This window comes from Rousettus aegyptiacus, unplaced genomic scaffold, assembly GCF_014176215.1.
Source record: "Rousettus aegyptiacus isolate mRouAeg1 unplaced genomic scaffold, mRouAeg1.p scaffold_m13_p_16, whole genome shotgun sequence".
In the NCBI taxonomy this organism is placed as follows: domain Eukaryota; kingdom Metazoa; phylum Chordata; class Mammalia; order Chiroptera; family Pteropodidae; genus Rousettus; species Rousettus aegyptiacus.
This window is the reverse complement of record NW_023416291.1, coordinates 45,047,191-45,067,642: the sequence shown is the minus strand read 5'-3', so window position 1 is coordinate 45,067,642 and position 20,452 is coordinate 45,047,191. Positions and strand designations below refer to the sequence as shown.

At 48.3% G+C, this 20,452-nt stretch overlaps 1 protein-coding gene and 2 pseudogenes across 2 annotated transcripts in view; 1 reads left to right on the top strand and 2 right to left on the bottom strand.

The window, feature by feature from the left end:
• Nucleotides 1-2,583: 2,583 nt before the first annotated feature.
• LOC118612620 lies at nt 2,584-2,702 on the bottom strand (annotated as a pseudogene).
• A 12,309-nt stretch (nt 2,703-15,011) lies between these two features.
• Nucleotides 15,012-15,329, bottom strand: LOC107509197 (annotated as a pseudogene).
• Nucleotides 15,330-17,604: 2,275 nt separating this feature from the next.
• TNFRSF10B (TNF receptor superfamily member 10b) overlaps nt 17,605-20,452 on the top strand; it is a 33,004-nt gene continuing 30,156 nt past the window's right edge. Inside the window, exon 1 of one of the 2 annotated variants that reach the window (XM_016141537.2) lies at nt 17,605-17,888. In XM_016141537.2, coding sequence (XP_015997023.2) covers nt 17,691-17,888 — 198 coding nt within the window. In that variant the 5' untranslated portion in view covers nt 17,605-17,690. The remainder of the gene's footprint in view (nt 17,889-20,452) is intronic. The other variant, XM_016141538.2, reaches the window with a different exon arrangement.

The following is a 20,452-nucleotide window of genomic DNA, read 5'->3' as shown; positions in this document are numbered from 1 at the left end:
TGGAAGGGGATGTGGCGTAAACCCTCGCCCTCTGGCAGCTACCCTGGCCCTGTGTTTTTTGGGGGGTGCTGTCCCCACCATCAGGCAGGTGGGGACGAGGAGATGGAGAACACTGGAGACTCCAAGACATTGCGCTCTCGGCTGTGAACGTGGAAGAGAGGTTCAGAGTTCAGAGCCTGCTCCCTGCCCAGGTCCTCTTCGCAAATCCTGAACCATCTCCCGTCCTGATTAAGGCCTTGAGCCCACTCTCAGCGTCTGCTCCTCCTACATCCTCTCCCCCCACGCCCTCCCCCGCAGGGACGTGGTCCCCGGGACCGTGCACGTCTCGGTTTCCAGAGTCTGGCGACAGCTCTGTCGTAGCACAAAACTCTTCCAGCAGGGGGCGATGTGAGCACAGCAGTAACTGGGTGGCTGGCGTGGGGGAAGCAGAGGGTCAGGAAACCATCCCCAGGAGGCTCTCACACCCTCCCCACGTCACCAGCTTGCGAGTGACCCATCCGTCTTTTGGGCTCAGGTTTTCGTGCCAGTTACATGAGACCTCCACCCTAACTGCTCCTGGTGTCATCAAGCCTGAGGAACTCAACCTTCTGGAGTTTTCTTTCCTGTTAGTTTCCTTTAAGCCTTTCTTGGAAGCAGACCTGTGCCCCAGACCTGTGTCCCCATGTGGATCAGGCCCTTTCCCCAAGTCCCTAAACACTAAGTTCTTTGCCCGGTCCAGTGCTCTGGGAATCCAGGATTCTGAAAACCATGCAAACCAAGGTCCTGCCTTCTGAGTGTTCACAGGACAATCGGCCTGGTGGAAGTTTTGCATGTCCGGGGCACGTGACCTCCAGTGCTGACCTTACAGGCACTGGTACTGAAGCCAAAAGGATGGAAGAAGGACTGGGCATGGCCTCTGCAGCCTCACCTCAAGTCCTGGGTCTACCCAGGTCCAACGGTCTAACCTGGACAACCTTCCCCTCCATCCCGCTACCCCGGGATAACCACTTGGGCTGGTGTACGGGTTGACTCACATGTGCTGCGGGGAGGAGCATCACCTTGGGACCATAAACGTTAAGGTCGCATGAAATGGTTTCTAGGCCCTGCAGGTGAGTTGATCACTGACCAACACAAAACGTTGCTGGTCCAGTGAATGCAGAGAGGAGGTCGGACAGAGAGAACTACAGAAACAGAGACAGGTGTGTCGGCTCCCCACAAACTCGGCCCGGAAACATCCTGCTCTCGGCAGCGCTCGAACTTGATCAGCCACATCCAGTGTATGCCTCTGGGAATCCAGTATTCTGAAAACCATGCAAATCAAGGTTATGCCTTCTGCATGTTCACAGCGTGGACCGTGGCGTGATCCCCGGTCGCCCCTATTGGGTTAGGGACATGTGCCTTCGGGGCCCAAGAGCAAGTGCCTGGGAGGATGAGGGGAACGTCAGGCTCTGAGCACTTACATTCTCGCTCTGGAGTCGTCTGTTTACAAATGCACACATGTTCATTACACAGATCATGGCAATTTAGAACACATGTCTCCATGACCTCACTCCCAGCATAACTTAATCGTTCCAGAACATTTTCTCAGCACACACCAGATATCCACGGGATATACAGAAAAGAATAGTCTCGCTCTCTTCTAACTTGTTTTTCAAGGTCTTGCTTTTTCACTTCACAATATATCTCAAGTATTTTTCTATACCTGTCCTTCGAAATCTCCTTCACTCTTTTTAACAGTTAGAAAGATTTCCCGCATGGCGGGTGAGCCCCAAGTGAGACTGTGAAGTTGGAGGAGAGCCCAGGGAGGGACGCCTTGTGTTCTAATGGGCGAGGCTGGGTGACAGCGGTTGGAGGGGGTGGGAAGGGGTGGTGCCCTTGTCATTTTATAAACTTAAAGTTCTATATTCTAGAATATTAGAGCATGCTAAACAGTTATTTTCTTTTTTTCAAACTTAGATAACATCAGAAAGGAATGTGGCTTGGCAGTGATTATGGAGTTCAAACACTGTTTTGCAGATGAATAACCTCATGTATCATTTATCTTCATGTCTCTTTGAATGTCTGTCCATGGCAACAGAGCCCAGATTTCACAATCTGGGGTGGGGTCATCACTCACTGGGGCAAGGCCATACTTCCTGTCACCAGGTCACCCTCAACTGCCCCATCTCCCTAGTTTATCAGGACCAAGGAATTAGTTACCAAACCGTGTCCAGCCCACCAGCCCACTCCTCACAGCCCCCAGCATCTTTCTCTACTCTCCATCACATCTGCCAGCACCTGGGTTGGCCTCTGACCTCAAGCCCATGTCCCTCTTGATAGGCAACACTGTGTCCCTATCAAGTGGCAGGCCTTATGTCAAGTACTGGCCCTGTGCCTGGACAATGTGGCAATGCAGGATTTCGTAAGAATTTGAAAACACAATAAATGAGGAAATAAAACTCTGTGACGATGTCAGTGACAATATTATCAGTTTATTTCCAAAGTAAATATGCAAAAAAATTTTAAGTTTTTTTTTTTTTTTTTTTTTAGGCGAGGCAACCCTTGGTTGACCTCACAGATTGCAAGGACCTTGTCAGCTTACAATCCCTTATTTTTTAGTTTTTACGCCTGCAGCACCTGGTCTTCTTAGGTGGTCTCCCATCCAAATACTAACCAGGCCCAACTCTGCTTACCTTCCGAGATCAGACGGGATCAGTCTCGTTCAGGGTGGCGTGGCTACGGACCAAAAAAATTTTTAAAGATGAAAAAATCTTTCCGATGACGCCTCCCTCCTTTGAAAGACGAGGCGACCTGGAGTTGAGCCTGGAGTCAGGAGCAGGGGAGGTGCTGCCGTGTGCTCGGGCGCAAGTCCGAATGAACAAAACGCAGAGCGGCTCGGAGAAGCGCGTCACTTCTGTGCTGGGGAGGCAAGACAGACCCACTCTCGCGTCCTCACGGGGCCGGTGGGAGGTGCAGACTGCAGACCGAGGCGCGAGGATGACACCTGGGAGCAGTGTTATGCTGGAGGATGGCGCTGCCTTGTAATGATTGGAGCCCAACCCTGTTGCTCAACTCAGGTCCAGCCGTTGGCCGCTCGCCCGCCAATACTGGAGCCACAAGAGGTCGGTGGGACAAAAGCACGTCTATTCAAGAGTGGGCACCCTGAGGAGACAGCAGACTGCTGTCGCACAAGCCGTCTTGTCACTTGGGTGCGGGCGTGGGTTATCACAGGGAGAGGGCTGAGTAAGGGATAAGAGAGGAATTCCAGGGCTCCATCCTGGAGGGGCGCGGGTGGGTGGCCGAGGACCTCTCCTTTGTCTTCTGGACCTTGGCTCGTTTCTGAGGCCAAGGACGCAGGCTCTGGACGAAATAGAAAGAGGAGTAAGGACGGGGGAGAGTCAGTGGGGACCGCGCTCAACAACGCGCTCTGAAAAGCCACCTGTACCAGGCCGAGCGGAGGTCTGGACACCAAGGCGGCTTCGTGCCAGGTCAGTTCTGAATTCTTAATCGAGCAAGGTGTCTCTGTAAAGTTACACATTAGTTAACGAAGCATTTTTACGTGCATAAAAATGAGAATGAGATTGCTGTTGTGGCGCGTTCAAATCTAAGACCCACGGAGCCAATCGAGATTAATTATGAGCCTTTATTAGCCAGCTGGCGACTGACTCTCTCCACTAGAGAATCAGCCTCCATTAGCCAGCCGGCGACTGACTCTCCCCACTAGAGAATTAGCCCCGAGGTTTCAGAGAAGGTCGCTTATGTACCCTACAATTACATTAAACAAGCAAGCAGGTTTACAGAAGCGGGAGTTAGCCATTAGCATATCTTTGCACAGCATAACTATAACCTTAACATTAGCATATCTTTGCACAGAGTATCTCCTAGAACTATACCCTGGTTGAACATTAAACAAACAAGCAGAAGTCGGCCCCCTTAACAATTGCAAGGGCAAAGAAATGATTACAGTCATAAAACTATAACCCCCTCCCCACTCTCATCTAACTGGCCTCTTCTTCTCTCCTGGGTCTACACTATTAACACTCAACTCCAGCCTCTCACCAAGTTCTTCCAAGTACTTGTTTTGTTCTTGCTAGAATTTGGAGAAAACAAAAAAGGGTCCCTTTTGCCAGCTTCCTTCCTGTGCATTGAGGCTATTTGGAGAATGTACTCTGATCTTTTCAAATACGCAGACGTTCCTGCTTGTAAAATGTTTACGGATGTGGCAGAACCTTTCTATTTATTTTACTTTGTGGGGGTTAAAAAAAAGTTAATGATTTCCCTCTTCTTGTTAAGGGTAGAAAATTTTCAAAGTGAGCCGACTAGCTAAGTCAGCTACAGGGAAGAAATATCTTTAGATACCAGAAATTGTCCTACTTGCTTGGGTGTGGGTTTAGAAAATGTATTGTATAGGATATAAAGATGGCCAGTGTTTGCTTCTATAATCAGCTCACCTATTAACCAGAGTGTGGTACGAGACAATGTATTTGTATTGTGTTAATGGTCAATTTCTACTCCTGTAACCTGCAGACTTGTTTGAGGTAGTTTTAGGCTTAATGGGCTGCCTCTCTTGAGAATGTAAGGATCAAAGCTTCCCAGTAAATCAGAAACAAGGAGATGACTCCTCTAGGCACCAAAGTCCCAGGAAGAGGTGCAACATTCCAGGATCAAAATAACAAGACTACCTGTCAGGCTAGGTGTGATTTAGTAGTTTCCCAGATACATTTATCTTTGTAAAAGACAGTAATGGCTAACATCTGTTCTCTGTAATTTCCTTACCCCCTTTGTTCTAAGAAGTAGTCCGAGGCTTTATAAAACTGCCCCAAACAAAGACCCGGGGCTGATCTCCTCTAACCTGGCATGGTAGAGAGTCAGTCGCCGGCTGGCTAAGAAAGGCTCATAATTAACCTCAATTGGCTCCATGAGTCATATATTTGAGCACACCACAACATTCTAAGTTCTAGCTGGGCCGAAAATCAAATTAACAGAGACAGATTAACAGGAGAAAATCAAAGTTTGATACCTGTGAATTTTTGGGAAATTCACAAAAGTGTGAAAATTCTCAAAGACCGTGAGGCATGGGTCTACACAACATTTTGGACAAAGGAGAGAAGGGTAGGGACATGAACCATAGCAGTTCCTATAAATGTTGCTAAAAGAGCTTGTCCTTTCTTCCAGGAATCCAATTGGAATTCCCCTTCCCAAATGCCTGCGTCTTGTGATAAAAAAAAAAAAAAAAAAAAAAACACGTCTTCTTATTCGAGGTAGTGCTTACTTATAGGCATTTGATTCAATGGGAGGAATATTTACTTTAAAGTAAATTTTATCATACTAAAGAGGCTTCTCTTATAAACAGGACAAGAGAGTATTGTATATTATTAAATGATATTTTATATATTTTAAGTTAGACATGTTTGCTGTGGAAGATTAAAATGACGCATGTATACAAAAACCTCACCGTTTTGCCAATATCTAGCTATTGTACTCTCAACATCTTAGAGCGTTTCATTAGACACAGACACATGAATGGAGAGAAGAGAGGGCTGGAGGGCGGGAAGAGTAAGTTTGGAGTGACTATGGTCTCTGATCCTTAATGCATCATGTATATTATAACAGTTATCTATTGTTGCCCACACATCTCCTGAAAATGTTGAAGGTAAAAACTACAAGCCTCCATATGACCTGACTGTGTATGTGAGCCAGGAACTGGAAGTGGCTTAGCTGAGTGGTTTTGGCTCAGCATCTCTCCTGGGTTGTGGTCAGGAGGTCATCTGTGAGACTGACTAGAGCATCTACTGCTCATATGGTTTATCAGACAGCCATTGCAGAAGTCTCTGTTCTTTGATGGCTCTGGGCCAGAGGCCTCAGTCACTTGCCACTGGGACTCCCGCTGGGAGGGCAGCTGGTTTCCCTAGAGTGAGTGATCAAAGAGAGAGAGAGAAAGGAGGAAGCCACTTCTGCTATATCCTATTCATTAAGGGCAAAGCATGATTTCGGCTTATGCTCGGTTATACAATTTTAAGAGAGAACTACCAAAAACTTTTGGAATTTTCTTAAAACCACCAAGTATACACGCTATTTAATAATCTTGTTCTTTCCGCCTAGTTTATTTTGGTCACACTCCATATCATTAATTATTTTCCTACAGCATTATTTTGATAACTCCCATGTATTACATTGTATAGGCGTATTACTGTTTACTCAACCAGAATCCTATGGGGCCTATCTATTTCTAATTATTTTGATGTGTTCAATATTTAGCAGAACTGTGCAAGAAATATTTGTACATAAATGTTTTCATAATCTGTGATAATTTTCTTAGGTTAATTCTTTAGGCTAGCAGCGTGGACCCTGAGAAAGAAGATACCAACTGAGAAGGGCTCCTGGTGGCGAACTGGGCTCACATTTAAAAAAATAATAATAATACAGCCCTTAAAAATGAATTCTCATCCCATAAGACTGAGGCTTCCGCTGTCTAATTGGAACTGAGTAGGTATCTCTTCATCAGCATCTTCACCAACCAATCAGAGCAGTTCCATTCTGACCAATTGCCTTTGGAACCAATCAAACTGGGAGCATTTGGAGTCCTCATTTGCATGAGGACCGTGCAATCAAGGACCAGGGGTAGAGACTTCTGTCTAGTTAAATCGGCTCCCCTCGCGCCCCTGGGTGCTCTCCCTTTCGACCGGAGCCTAAAGGCTGTGTTTCCCTGGATGGAGCTGAAACACCTAATAGGAAACACCAAAGACATCTTGTCAGATCCGCGTGAAGAAGAGCAGGCGGGACCGAGCAGGGCGGAGGGGAGCAGACGGGAGCGGAGCTTGGCGCCCGGGCTGCCTCACAGCTGGTCTCACGATTGATTGTAACACACTGTTAAGCGGTTCTAACAGCCGCTGTCGCACAATCATACTGAATAACGTTTCCTTTATGACATCCGAAATCAGGGATTCCTGTTGAATGGGCACCAAGGACCATCAGTCGAGGTAGGGAGAGCAAAATGGCCATAGTGTGGGAATGGATTCAAAGACCCAGAGACATGGAGTAAGAGGCACCGCACAGGATGATGCTCGGACACGCTCCAGGGCAAGGTTGGGGAAGGACAACGTGCCTGGGAAGTTATTTCTGTGAAAGAGATTCTGGAGCTCCCACAGGGGAGGCGCAGCTGCCAAAATGAAAAACGTTTATATGATTTCATCGGGGAGAGCATGATATTGTGATTTGTAATAAACATAGAATCAGTCTTCATCCAGCTCCTCCCACAGAGCCCCTAAAACCCTAGGAATTGTCTCTGCGATGAGAGCCCTGAAGGTCTCTTATTATGTTAATGAATTTTAGAAAGCTCTTAGGCTACCTAAGGATGGGAACTGGTTGCCAGTGGAACCAACTTTGTAATTAGAGGGTTGGACATTTTCGGTGTCTCTGTCCATCCCTCCCCGCACGCGCACGTGCACACACACACACACACCCCAGTAATGGTGAGGGAGATGAGAGAGAACAACTCACACACGTGTGTAGTTAGCATGTTCCCTCCGTTCTTCCTCAAATGACTGGGTGGTAAAGAATCACAGGTCATTGAGATGTAATAGTTTTGCTAGAAGTATATTTTAGTGAGACAAAGCATGCCCCCCGGGAGGCACATGGCCCCAGCAGTGAGAGCTGCAACAGAGGCTGTAATAACAACTACAGGGATAACCAGGGGGGCAAAAAGACGGGGGCAGAAGGGCCCAGCAGCGGGAATGTCCGCCTTGTGTTTAGGCCGTCATGGCGTGGCGCCAGAGGCATTCCTGGGCGATGGGCGAGTGAGGCCATTTTAACTGAAACCTGGCAGCTACACAACTTTGCCTAGTGCGCATGTGCGTACCCAGAATTCTGCTACCGTCGGGGCGTTCTTTGAGTGGGGTCTCCAGGCTGCGACCCTATTCCTTTCTTTCCTCTGTCGCTCATGTCTGACTCGCTACCCAACAAAAGGAGAGGTTTCAGAGAGCTTCCAAGGTAGCGACCACGTGGAGAAACTGGGAGAAGGCACACCCAGAGCATCAGAGCCGTTTACGGGTTTATGGTACTTGTATTACGTTGTAGCCTTACAGTAACCCAGTAAGTAAGATGTTTCTCTGAGTTGTGTAAGCCACTGGAGCAAGCAATTAAACCCAAGGAGTGAGTCATGGGACCCTCCAGTGTGTAGCTGGTGGGTCAGAAGCACAGGTGACAGCTTGGCCTTGTGGTTGACGTCTGAAGCAGGGGGCAACCTCGTGGGACCGAGCCCTTGACTTCTGGGATCTGATGCTCGGGGTAGATAGTTTCAGAATTGAGTTGAATCGTGGGACACCCAGCTAGTATCGCAGTGTGTGGGGAAAACCACCTGCCCACAACACTGTAACTGGGCTCCAGACCCCTTTAGAGAGGACGAGATGTGCCCCAGATGGAGAAGGAGTCGAAGGGACTAACAGCTCAACAGAGTGGCATAAAGATTACCTTAAACTGAAAATTTGTGCAAAAAGGAAGTGGAAAAAAATCACATTTGAACTTATCTGAGCCAACAAACAGGTGCTTCCTGTTTGGAGAGACAAACTCCTACAGCTTTTGTTAAAATAGATACAACTACATCCTCTAAAGGAACACTTGCTAGTGCTAAAACAATTTTAAAAAATAAAAGAATTTAAAAAAGAAGTACATTTGAAGATCGAATTGGCTTTATTAAGTGATTCATGAATTGACCAGCATCCCAAATAGCAGCTAGAAAGATGCTCTGAGGGATTGTCCAAGATGGAAGTTTTTTATAGAAAGAAGTATGGGGCAAGGGAGCTCTTAACAAAAGAAAGGAGCAGATTGTTTGGGGGCTGGGACATCTTTTGGTAGGGGGAAGAGACCTGGAAGGGTTTTTATTATGCAGATTGCCTCTTCTTTCTCTGGAGATTGAAGAGGGTCCACAGAACAGATTACCTGTGCTTGACCTGAAAATTCCAGGCTGTTTGATGATAAAGATCACATTTCTGGAAGAAGATGAAGGTGCAGTTAGATCACACATTGAAGTGGCATTTCAGCAGGAAACCGAAGAGCCCAGCCTGTGAGGCAGAAAAGGAAAGAAAGAGCTCCATGAAACCCTTGTAGGCAGGGACTACAGCCATTCTCAGCAGGAAGCAGATACCGAAAAGGAGATCTCCCGTCCCTCAGCATCCATACTAATAAGGGGGTTCATGGCTCTTAGAAAAGAGGTATGCAGAAAAGTTAGTTAGTTCCGGTCTGCCTACAAAGATACTCAGGTCATCGTATCTTAGAAGGGGTCTGCCCTAATCCGCCCACAATTAAGCAAGCCAGAAGGCATTTTTTAACTCACACGAAGAAACCAGTAGGCAGAGAATTAGGTCCTGGTTTAAGCTAGTAATTCGCCCCTGCATAATGAAGACCCCCAAAAACCTTCAACTCACCTGAGCCTCATTATACCATCATTATAATATGATGCATATGCCCAGAAGTTCGTTAATATCATTATAACACACTGAATTCTGGGAAGAAACATGCACAGAAAGCAAACAATGACCCACTGAGTGCTGTCCATCTTAGTTGTCAATCAAGGAAGCCCGCCCCTCTAAGAAAAGTCACCACCCACAGCAAATAGGGATAAAAACCCCAGAGGCTTTGTTGCCAGGCCTTTCGAGCCCCGCTTCTCTTGTTCTGGCCGATTCCACCTCTGGAAGTGTCCTTTCCCTTCTCATAAAGCTTTTCTTCTCCGCTGTTTCTCGGCGTCTCGCTCAATTCTTTGTTCGAGAACCCGGACGAGGCGCCGGGAGGGGACCCCGCTCTCCAGTAACAGAATCACAGGTCAGTATTTCCTATCGACTGTTGCTGGGGTTACCTGAGAGGGAAGCGAGCTGCAGATAGACAAAAACGAATGAATGAATGCATGAATGAATGAACGAATGAAAATAAATAAATAAGAAAGGGTGCTGCTGCCGTTCCTTCTCAGCCCTTTGGCTGACCCATCTCCCTGGACGGACATCAGCAGGTCCTAGTCGTGCTCTCTGTCCTCTTCAGTGTTTGCCGTCTCCTCCCCAGGGACCACTTAGGACTCAGAGTAGAGTACCACCTGCATTCCGATGTCCCAGGAAGTGGACCACTGGCCCTGCACACACCTTGCCCTCAGCGGCTCAGTTCGCCCTGAGCGCTTATGTTTGGCGTCCGCTTCTCCTCGCTCCCCACATATAACCTATGGGGAAGTGCTAACCACTCACTCCGAGGGTCCCCGTGTCCCCCGTTCATCCTAATCCACCCTTGGCCCTGTTCAAGCCCACCCACGTCATCTCCACACCACAGCAAAGGACCACACTTTTCCTGTGCTTATAGTTGCGTCTGTGTGTTTTGCTCCGGACTGGGTTCTTCCCTCTCCATGGCTTAGCACCACGACGAGCCCACAGGTGCAGTACGGGCTCCCCCTAACAGAAGGGCACAGGAGCCTCTCCCATGATGCACACAGTAACAAACATAACATGCACATTCTTAAAGGGATTTTCAGCACCTCCAGATGCTACCCTTGCCAGCTCCAGCTGCCCTTGTGCCTGAAAAGATATTTCCCAACTCACTCAAATGGGGAGAGAAGAAAATATGTGCACAGGAAAACCCCCAGTCAACCACCTGCCAGGTGTGGTCCCCGCTAACTTTCCCGTGCATAGAACCAAATGGAACACAGACACCCCACCAGGGAGAACGCCGAGGGCTGCTCTTCACAGACGTGTCCCGGAGGGCCCCCCGCCTGCTCCAGGCTCGTTCTCCTTTCAATCCTAGAGTGTGAACTGAAAATGCAAAATAAGACCCTATCAATTATCTGCCAAAAACTTCGCAGAGACATCCTTCACTCACAAAATAAGACCCACGCTCCTTCCACGGTGTCCGGGGTCCTGTGTGATCTGCTGCCACTTGTCCACGTGACCTCTTCACCTTCCGCTTACCTCAGCTTCCCCCAGCTTTGTTCAAACAAGACCAGCCCCCCCCCCCCCCGGGGCCATGGTTCTTGGTGAGGCGGTAGTGGGGGCCTCTGTCAGGACCACTCTACCTGGTTCTCAGCACCAAAGACAGTGGCTCTCTGCATCAAAGTCACCATCCCCGGAAGCCCTCACGAGCCTGGTCTCCGTCCTGCCTGTCACTCAGTTATCTTCATGGATCCTGTCTCTCACCTCATGCCCTCCACTAGCACAGTGCCTGGCACACAGCAGGCATTTAATAAATACCTGTGGATAAAGGACCAGAAACTGCAGGAATCAGAGGACTGGAAGGACCTGGAGACGAGGGTGGGTAAGGGTTGCAGGTCAGTCTCAGGCAGACACCACTTGACCATAAGGCTGCCCTTCCATCCATGTGGGCCAGCTCGTTGCTGGTGAACTCTGTCCTGGCCTGTGGTCATGACTTGAAGCAATGGGGATCTGTGGGAACAAAGCAAGGAGATATGAGTGACTTCCAGATTCTTTCCCTTCCTAGGATTTTTTTCCATTTCATCCAGGTTATTCAGTTTGTTGGCATTCCCTCATCCTTTATTTCTGTAAAATTACTTATAACGTGCCCTCTTTCATTTCTAATTTTAGTTATTTGATTGAGTCTTCTTTAGTTTTCAAGGTTTATCTAAGAGGTTCGCCATTTCTGCTTGATCTTTTTGAGGAATGAACTCTTAATTTCACTGCACTTTGCTATTATTTCTCTTTTCCCTTATGTGTTCATCTCTGCTCTATTCTTTATTTCGTTTCTTTCACCAGATTAGGGTTCAATTTGAATTTGGTGTTCTTTTTATAGTTCCTGTAGGTGTCAATTTTAAGTGGTTGATTTGCAATCTTTTTTCTGTTTGAGTGTAAGCATTTAAAGCTATGAATTTCTTCCCAGAGTGCCAGGAAGTGCATTCCATAGGTGTTAATATGTTGTGTTTTTTGTCATTGTCTCAAGTTATTTTCTTATTTTCCATCTGGTTTCTTCTTTGACCCATTGTTTAAAGGTTGTTATATTTCCACACGTTTGTGGATTTTTCAATTTTCTTTCTGCTCTTGGTTTCTAATCACCTCCCGAAGGCCTCACCTCCTAATACCATCACATTGGGGGTTAGGATTTTAACATATGAGTTTGGGGAGGACACAAACGCTCAGTGTGCTGTACGATTAGAGGGTTGGAAATTTCAGTCTCACACAGGGACTTCCAGGGAGGGCAAAGGGGCTGGAGATTGAGTTCAATTACCAATGGGCAATGATTTAATCAAGCATCCCCATCGCCCTCATGAATGGGTTCTAGTACTTAAACAGTACCATGCCTGGGAAGTAATCAATGAACTGCCTTAGGCCGGGGTGGGAGAAAGCCACAGAGACAGTCAGGTGAGGTGGGGCACCCTTCAGAAAGGGCACAGGAGCCTCAATCAGGCCTAGACCCCAGGGTGGGCCCTAATAAGAGCCCCCTGCTGATGACCTGCCGCTCTGCCTCCCTTAGCTGCTTCCCATCAGTGGAGCATCAGGAACCCCTGCCTGGGCCTCACCTGTGCCTATAGCACTGTGGGGACTCAAGGTCAACAGAGAATTCTGCCCTAATGGAGGGCTGGTAGCCCACCTGGGAGGGGAGATAGACATCGTGGGGAGAGAGAGAGAGCAGTACGAGGAAGGAGACAGAGGGTGGGACAGACTGGGGTGCAACAGGCCCCCCAAAGGAGGGAGCCTGCACTCATTCTGAGAGTAAGGCCCCGAGGCCGCCACATCTGCACCTGTGCGCAGAGCAAGGGCCTGCAGGTGGCGCGATCCCTGGCTTCACACCAAACTGTGGGCAAACGAGATGGAAACGGATGCTAAGCAAGAATTTAACCATTAATACAGGGGAAACCCCACCCGTCTCAGGGGACCGTACTGGGGATTAAATGAAGCATGCGTGGAATGCGCTGACATCACCATTCATACACAAGTTCATATTTTCTAAAGGTCATTTTTTTTTTTTTTTTTTTTTTTTTACAGCAGACAAGAATAGCTTTATCAAAAGGATACAGACTTGTTACTTGAATTATCAGATCAAAGGACGCATTAACATGGAAAGAAGAGACAGTCTCCGAGGGCTGCCAAAGTGGGCAAAAACAAATGATGGAAATGGATGGCCCATCGGGAGTTCCTATCCTGGGGAAACTACACTCAAGGCAGGAGGGGGCACAGGTGGCACAGGGTGAATTACAGTGGAAAAGCACTTTAAGGAGGAGCTCAGCCTAAGAGCCCCAGAGGAAAGTAGCCAGGTGGGGGAAGAGTGCCAGAGAAGCAAAATCAAAGTGGCCCGGAGACGTAATGCCATAAGAATGGAATGTCCAAGACAAGAGAAATAGATCCCCCTAGAGAGGGGCTTAACCCCTGGCTGCTGGCTCACCACGGAAGGCATTATCAGAGAGTGGGGTTCCTCTCTTGACGCGTTGTCCAGGCTCTTGATATCTCGAACAAAGAACCAAGTAAGACGCTGAAATACAGCAGAAAAGAATAGCTTATTTAGAAGAAAAGTAAAGCCACAGGACTCTTCCAGACAGGGAGGCAGCCGAGCAAGGGGAGAGCAGCTCAAAAGGCTCAAGGGCTCAAGGGCCTAAGGGCCATTTTGCTTTTGTTTTTGTTTTTAGTAAAATGAGACCGGCAACACTGCTGTTTGTTTATTCTTCTCATTTGAGACTCTAGCTTTTCCGCTCCCAATATCACAGAGTGAAAACTGTTTGTTTATTCTTCTCATTTGAGACTCTAGCTTTTCCGCTCCCAATATCACAGAGTGAAAAACGGAAGCTTTTCTTGTTCCTGTACAATACAATGGATAGCGTCCTTAGGCCCCAATCAGGAGTCCTGGATTCCACAATGATTAATCATCAGCCAGCCAGCTGTGGAAACTAAGGCACCTCCCTTTCTATGGAAATAGGGGAAGGGGGAACTCTCCTGCTGCAAAACTCATTATCTCTGTGCTGCTGTTCCGCTCGTTAAGAAATAAATTACATTCAATAACCTGCTCACTTGCCGAGGACTCCATTTCAACCTCAACAACTGTATAATGTGTAATCATCATGTAATCGAGACAGAAAGATCCTCCTCCTCCCCAGTCCCCTTTTGTCCCTTCTAGTCAATCACCATCTACCCCGACACGAGACAGTCACTTCCTCACAGGCTTTTTATGAGACTTGACAGAAGTATATGTATCTATGAGAGCACTTTGGAAAAGCTAAAGTAAGAGCTTATCCAAGAATGTGAAGCTGTTCTGATTAATAATAATGTACCACATATCAATAATCTAAATTAGACAACATTGTATAGTTTCAAGGAAAGCTGAAAGGCATTTGGCAAAATTAAATACCTATTCTCATTTTTTTTTTCCATTTTAAACCAGAAGTTTAATTAAACAAAATGCTTAACTTGAAAGGAAAACTAGGATTCTTCTTTTCCTCCCATCTTTAATTATCTCCCCCCCTCCCCCCACCAACTTCCACCCTGACCTGTGGATGTTTCTCATTAAGAACTGGATCTATGAAGGTGGATATCTCCTCCCACACACTCGCCGTCAGCACACGCCCAGGCCATGGTCCATGGATCCACCCAGGGTGTGAACCCAGGATCTTGTGCTTACAAAGGAAATGTGCTAACTATTACACTATGGAGCCGCCCCAGGATTCTTTTCTTTTAGAGTAATTTATCCCTACTTAAAGACATTGCCCTACATATAACAGTCATGTACAGAAAAGTTATGAAGTTGTCCTGGATTTTACAATACTAAATGGAAAACATTAAAAAAGTATGCAAAAATTTTGTGTTTTTTTGTTTGTTCGTTTTTATTAAACGGGGAGCAAATAACTTACTAGAGTATAAATGTAAGAGCTGAATGAACATGCCATGGAAAAAGGGGGCATTTTCACAACCCATATTGTCTGTGCTTATGTACATGTATCAGTTACTTTATATACAAAAAGAAAAAGAGAGAAAGAAAAAAAAAGAATGGGGAAGGAGAAAATGAAAAAATTATACTATAGTAGTCAGGATGTGGTGCAACCAAACAGATTTTCTAGCTGAGAATGTCTTCTTGGTCTGGAGGAACTAAGTTCTGGAGTGATATACCAGGTTTCCCTTTTGGTAGACATCATCTGTCTGCTGCTGGGACATGTCAATTGTATCTTCATCCTCCATTTCCAACTGTGCAGGTGAATCTGTTGTTTCATTGGTTGACTGCCCATCAGTCAGAATCCGAAGTGCCTCATTGACAAGCCCTGTCGTTTACAATAGGCTGTCCTTAGTTTACAGGGTATGCCTCTTAATCTTAAACTGCAACACAGAACCATCCTGCCCCTCCACCTTCAAATTAATATGTTTGTTGTTCTCAGTCTCGACGCCTTCGTTGGGCTTTTTGTTGTCCATGGTGAGCGTGCCGGAATCTCCTTGGCCGCAGCTTTACAAAAGAGGTACCAGGTCCACACCGACCGAGCACACAAGCAGCACCAGAAGAGCAGAAAAATGAGGCGGCAGCCCCCGTTCTCACTCTTAAAACAAATCAGGGGAGGAGGATGCATACGTAATGATGAGAATTTCTGTAGGAAAACGAGGGCCAATGGCAATCGTAATGGTCAATAGCAATAGTAATAGGAAAGTTTAGACTTTTCCAAAGAAATCAAATCAAGACCAAAATGTCTACCTTCTCCAATAATCACTGAACACTGTGTCGAAAGTTCTAGCTTATTCGATAAGACATGAAGCAAAAATAAAAAGCGAGACGCTTAGAAGGGAGAAGGAAAAATTGTCACTATTTCGGATGTGATCGTATAGTTTATGAACCCTAAAGTTTAAACTACAATAGATAAAATAAATTTATATCTAGACGAATGCTCAAAACACTCAGCAGGAACAACCAATTAAAAAATGTATTTATAAGAAGATCCAATTCATAAGGGTTACAGAATGCATCAAATACAAATAAATAGCCTTAAAGAGAAATAGGAATAATTTATCTGAAGAAAATCATAACTTTTAATCGAATTATAATACTCGAAGGATTTTCTTTGATAGAAAAAAAATTGAAAAAAATCTCAATGAAACTGCTTTTTGCTGGTACGCTCTCGTGCAAATGGCCTTTGCTCTCATCGATTTGAATGTAAGGTGGTCTTCGCGATCCTCCTAGAATCACAGCAGGTAGAAGCCTGGTGGGAGAGGGGTCCTGGTATGAGTGTACAGGAAGTGGAGAATGGCAGAAGGATGAACTTCCACTCTTCTGTGTGTTCTGAGCGACAGAACTCATCTGGTCCTCCTTGCATTCATCCTCTTGGACAAACAGCATTTACCAAACAGGCAGATACCCAGCAATGGTACCTTCGTGAAAAAGGCAATGAAAAATGGGGGGGTGCGGGGGGGGGGGGAGCAGCTCTCACACAGAGGAAACAGTGGCTTATGTAAATGTGTGCAGTCTGGGCCACATCCCCCGGGCAAACTTTTCAGTGAATCACCACAGTGGAAAAGCGGAATTGAGAATAAGCCAAGAGAAGTTTATAGTGCAACTATATTTAAAGGCAGGGCCTTTACTGTCATCGCCTTTCCGGGCCTCAGCTTTCCTCATCTGCAACCACGGGCTGCTGCTAATACCTCCTCACAGAACTGCTGAAAGAATCAAATAGGACGATGCATGTAAAGCATCTAAATCAGTGTCAGGCAAATAGTAGGCACCCAATAAAAGCTGAATTCCTTAAGTCACGGCAAGCATTGTTTGCTGTCATACCTTTAAGCATGGACATTTTGAATCTGCTTAAGAAACACACACACACACACACACACACACACACGGACATGGTGCCGTGGAGGGTCCTGGACGCTACCTGCTCTCACTGGGAACCCTGAGAACTCCCTTTGCCCAAGAGCACAGAGCGGTACTGCTCCATCCGGATGCCATGACAGAGGGCGTCAGAAGCTACTTCTACTCTAAAACGGAAACCGAGTGCACATCTGAAAGATGTGTCCGTCCATGTCCATTTATAATAGGAACACTGAGGGTCAGAGAGACAAAAAACTAGTCCCAGGTATGAAAGAGGATAGGGTAGGTCAGTATCACTTTCCTGCTTGGATGTAAAAATATATGGAATTTTATTAAATGATTTACACATTTTTTTTTAACTTTATTAATGACCCATGGTATCTTGAGATTAGACAAGTAGTGGTATTTCTAGAACATTTTCTGAATCGATTACTACAATAGTGATAAATGGTTTTCAACGCTTTCCCCTTTCCCGAGCCCCGAGTCGTTTTTGCTGGGCGAGTGACATCCATGCACCTGGTCAGAGACCCTTGGGGGGAGGTGGGAGTAGAAGCTGAGAGTGGGGGAAGGTCATAGTCAGGAAAAGGTCGTTCAGCCTTTAAGAACATGAGGCACGGAGGCCCTGGGCAGCGGGCAGGATCATGACGGATCCCAGATGCACTTTTAGCATCAATGCGCTCGCTGGTCACCACAAAGGGCGCCGCATCTGGGAGGCCTCGATGCACCCCAGTTCCTCATCCCCTTCCGTTTCTGCGTCACGCAGAAACAACATGGAGAACTTATAATGATATTCACACCCAAGCTGCGGCCAAATGACGGATCATTCTGCCCTTGGCCCGCCACTCACCTCACCTCACCAGGAGGGCGGGCTCCTATTCGCCCCGCCCGCGTGATGACGCATCACCCGAGGGCACAAAAGGCCGGGGAAGGCCACGAAGAGCAAAATTGTTGTTTGTACGGTGCAGAAAAGGAGGACTTTAATGACTCTACTAAGTTGTACTCGGTGGTGGCAGAGGCCAAAAGCGCAGCGCGACCGCGCGGGGCAGCGGGGACCCGGCGCGCTGGCTTCCTCGGGCGCCCGCGCGGGGCGCGCCCCAGTCCGCGGGCCGGCGCGGGACGCCGGGCTTCGGCCGTGGGGCTCCTGGGCCCTGATCGTCACCTTAGCTGTCCTGCTGCCGGTGAGTCCCCACCGACGCTCCTGCCTCGGGAAGGCGCGCCTGGTGGCCGGGAGGGGACGGGGGAGCAGGGCCACGACGCGGGGTTCCTGCCCAGGGTGCCCGGGTGGCCGGGCAGGTCCGGGCAGAGTCCGGGGACGAGCGGGTTGCCCGGGCCGGGGTGCCCGGGTGGCCGGGCAGGTCCGGGCAGAGTCCGGGGACGAGCGGGTTGCCCGGGCCGGCAGGACGCGCCCGGCCCCAGAGGGAGACGCGCGCGCTGCCCCTCCCGGTGCTTGGCCCCGGCGGGCAATGAGCGATCCCAAGGGAAAATCCAGACGCAGTCTGGGGATCAAGGTCACCAGGGAAACTCTCGGAGCGAGCCTCGGGGGGCGACAGAGAGATCGGCTTCCCATTCTTCCGATTTTTTTACACTCGTGCTTAAATCTAAGACGTGCGTATTGGCAGGCGCGGAGACAGCCCGCGAAGCGCCGCTTTCTCTCCGCCGCTTTCCGCCGGCTCCCGCCACCTCCCTGGGCAGCGCTTAGGGGGCTGTGTGCAAAGGACCGTCCCGCCACCGCGGGCTGGGGGCGTCGAGGGGGTGAGAAGCTTGACCAGCAAGAAAGGGTAATGATGGCGTCTTGGAAAAACTTGCGAGTTGTGGGAAACTGCGCACTTCCCGTTCTTTTCCGGGCTGATAAGGCGCCGTCCAACCCATGGCGCTCAGGTTTCTTATGGTAAAACACACACACACACACACACACACACACACACACACACACACACGCATATGTACATACACACTAAACCAACATTACAGATATCACAGAACTTTACATGTTTTCGTTTAACGAATTCACTTGAAATTTAGAGAAGCAATATTATAATCAGAAGATAATTCCAGAATTTATTTTTGAAATATGAATCTATGCAAGGTGGGAGCCGTGCGGAACCCCGCTTCCCGCATGGCTCACTCTAGTCGGGCCAGTGTGTTTCCAGGTGTGCAGACAAGGGCCAAAATCTGAATTCGGCGGTTTGGGGAACCTCAGACCTAGGCCTCTGAAATCCCAAACTCCCCTTCCGTTCTCAAGTCTCGACTTTTTTTTTTTTTTTTTTTTAACGCATTTACAGTCATGATCACTTTTGCTACTGTGTGACGCTAGTAACAAATTCCATTAGGTGTTTTACATCTGTCCGTGCGGACTTATTCTTTTCGACAGCAGAGTATTTTACTGTGCGGGTAAAGCAGACATGGGCCGACCAGTGTAGTTTACTCTTGCCTGTATGAATATCTTTTTGGATTAGATCCTGTTTTTGATTTTGCTAATTCTAGTGTATTCTCGTGTGTGTCCCATGTCCCTGTGCACCTTATATGGGGGTAACTCATTAAAGTGAAATTGGCGTGCCGGTGGGTTACCCTTACAGTTGTGTTTCGATGGTGACGAATCGTCTTCCAGAAGCTGGCTGGAACATTTCATACGCGCACCGAGAGTCCGCCGCGTTTCTGTTCCCCGCACCCCTGCTACGCCGAACGTTAATTCCAAGAAGCAAAAGATGGGGCAACAGGTTGTCATTTTTCGACTCCTCAGTGCTAGTAGAGGTTTGCAAGGATGCAGGGGATTTCTGAGGCTGGGAGTGAAGACCAGGAGACCCGGATTAGGCAGCCAGATTAGGGGAGGGGGGCAGGGGGGGCACTGGGATCTGCCCTCAGCGCTTGAACTGTGTCCCCTGGGGCCAGGAACTGCTCCTAGCCCTGTCCTTAATGAGATGAGCTCATGTCCTTGGGCCATGGAAGGATTGATTACATCAGATGAGGCTCAGTGCTGAGCTCTCCCGCCCCCAGGTCCTTGCTCTGCACTTGCTGGAATGGCCCCATTTCTGTTCTAGGCCGCCCTCCCAGCTCCCTCTCTGCCAGAGCAGGAACTGTGAGGTTCAGAGGCTCAGAAGCCCAGTCAGGCTGTGTGAGTCCTGGACTGGAGCTGGGGACAGCGGTCCTGCTCTGTTCCTTTCCAGCATGGGACCCAGGAGGGGCCATCACTTCCTCAGGTGTTCGATGAGGAGAAGGTGAAGGTCTGCAGGGCCCTCTGTAAACCCTGAGGGCCGTGTGGGCACCTGTGGGAGGCTGTGTGGAGCACACACCACACCCTCGGGGTCGCTGTGGGTCACCGTGGTGCAGGGAAGGATACAGGGCCCATGGTCTCCACCTGCTCCACTGGCTCCTTGGTATGAGCTTCCTGAGAGGAAGGCGGGGGGTGGGTGGGGGGGGAGGGGAACTGCCGGAGCTGCTGGGAGGAGCCCAGAGGAGCCCCCCACCCATCCCCGGGCCCATGGGATGCCGTGATGGCAATGCAGGCCACAGCCTGACACGTCCACATGCTTTCTCAGTCGTCCCGCTGGTGAGCACCTTTCATTTGAAGACTGAGCAGGAAACATGTCAGTCCCCATGGCTGCGGATGAGGAGGCTTCAGTCCTTGTGATTCTGTTAATCTGTGTTAGTCCTGTTCCGGGCATTTCTCACTTCGGCTATTGTGTATATATTTCTAATTTCTAGGAGTTCTTTCTGGGTCTCTAGTAGCTATTCATGTTCGTGT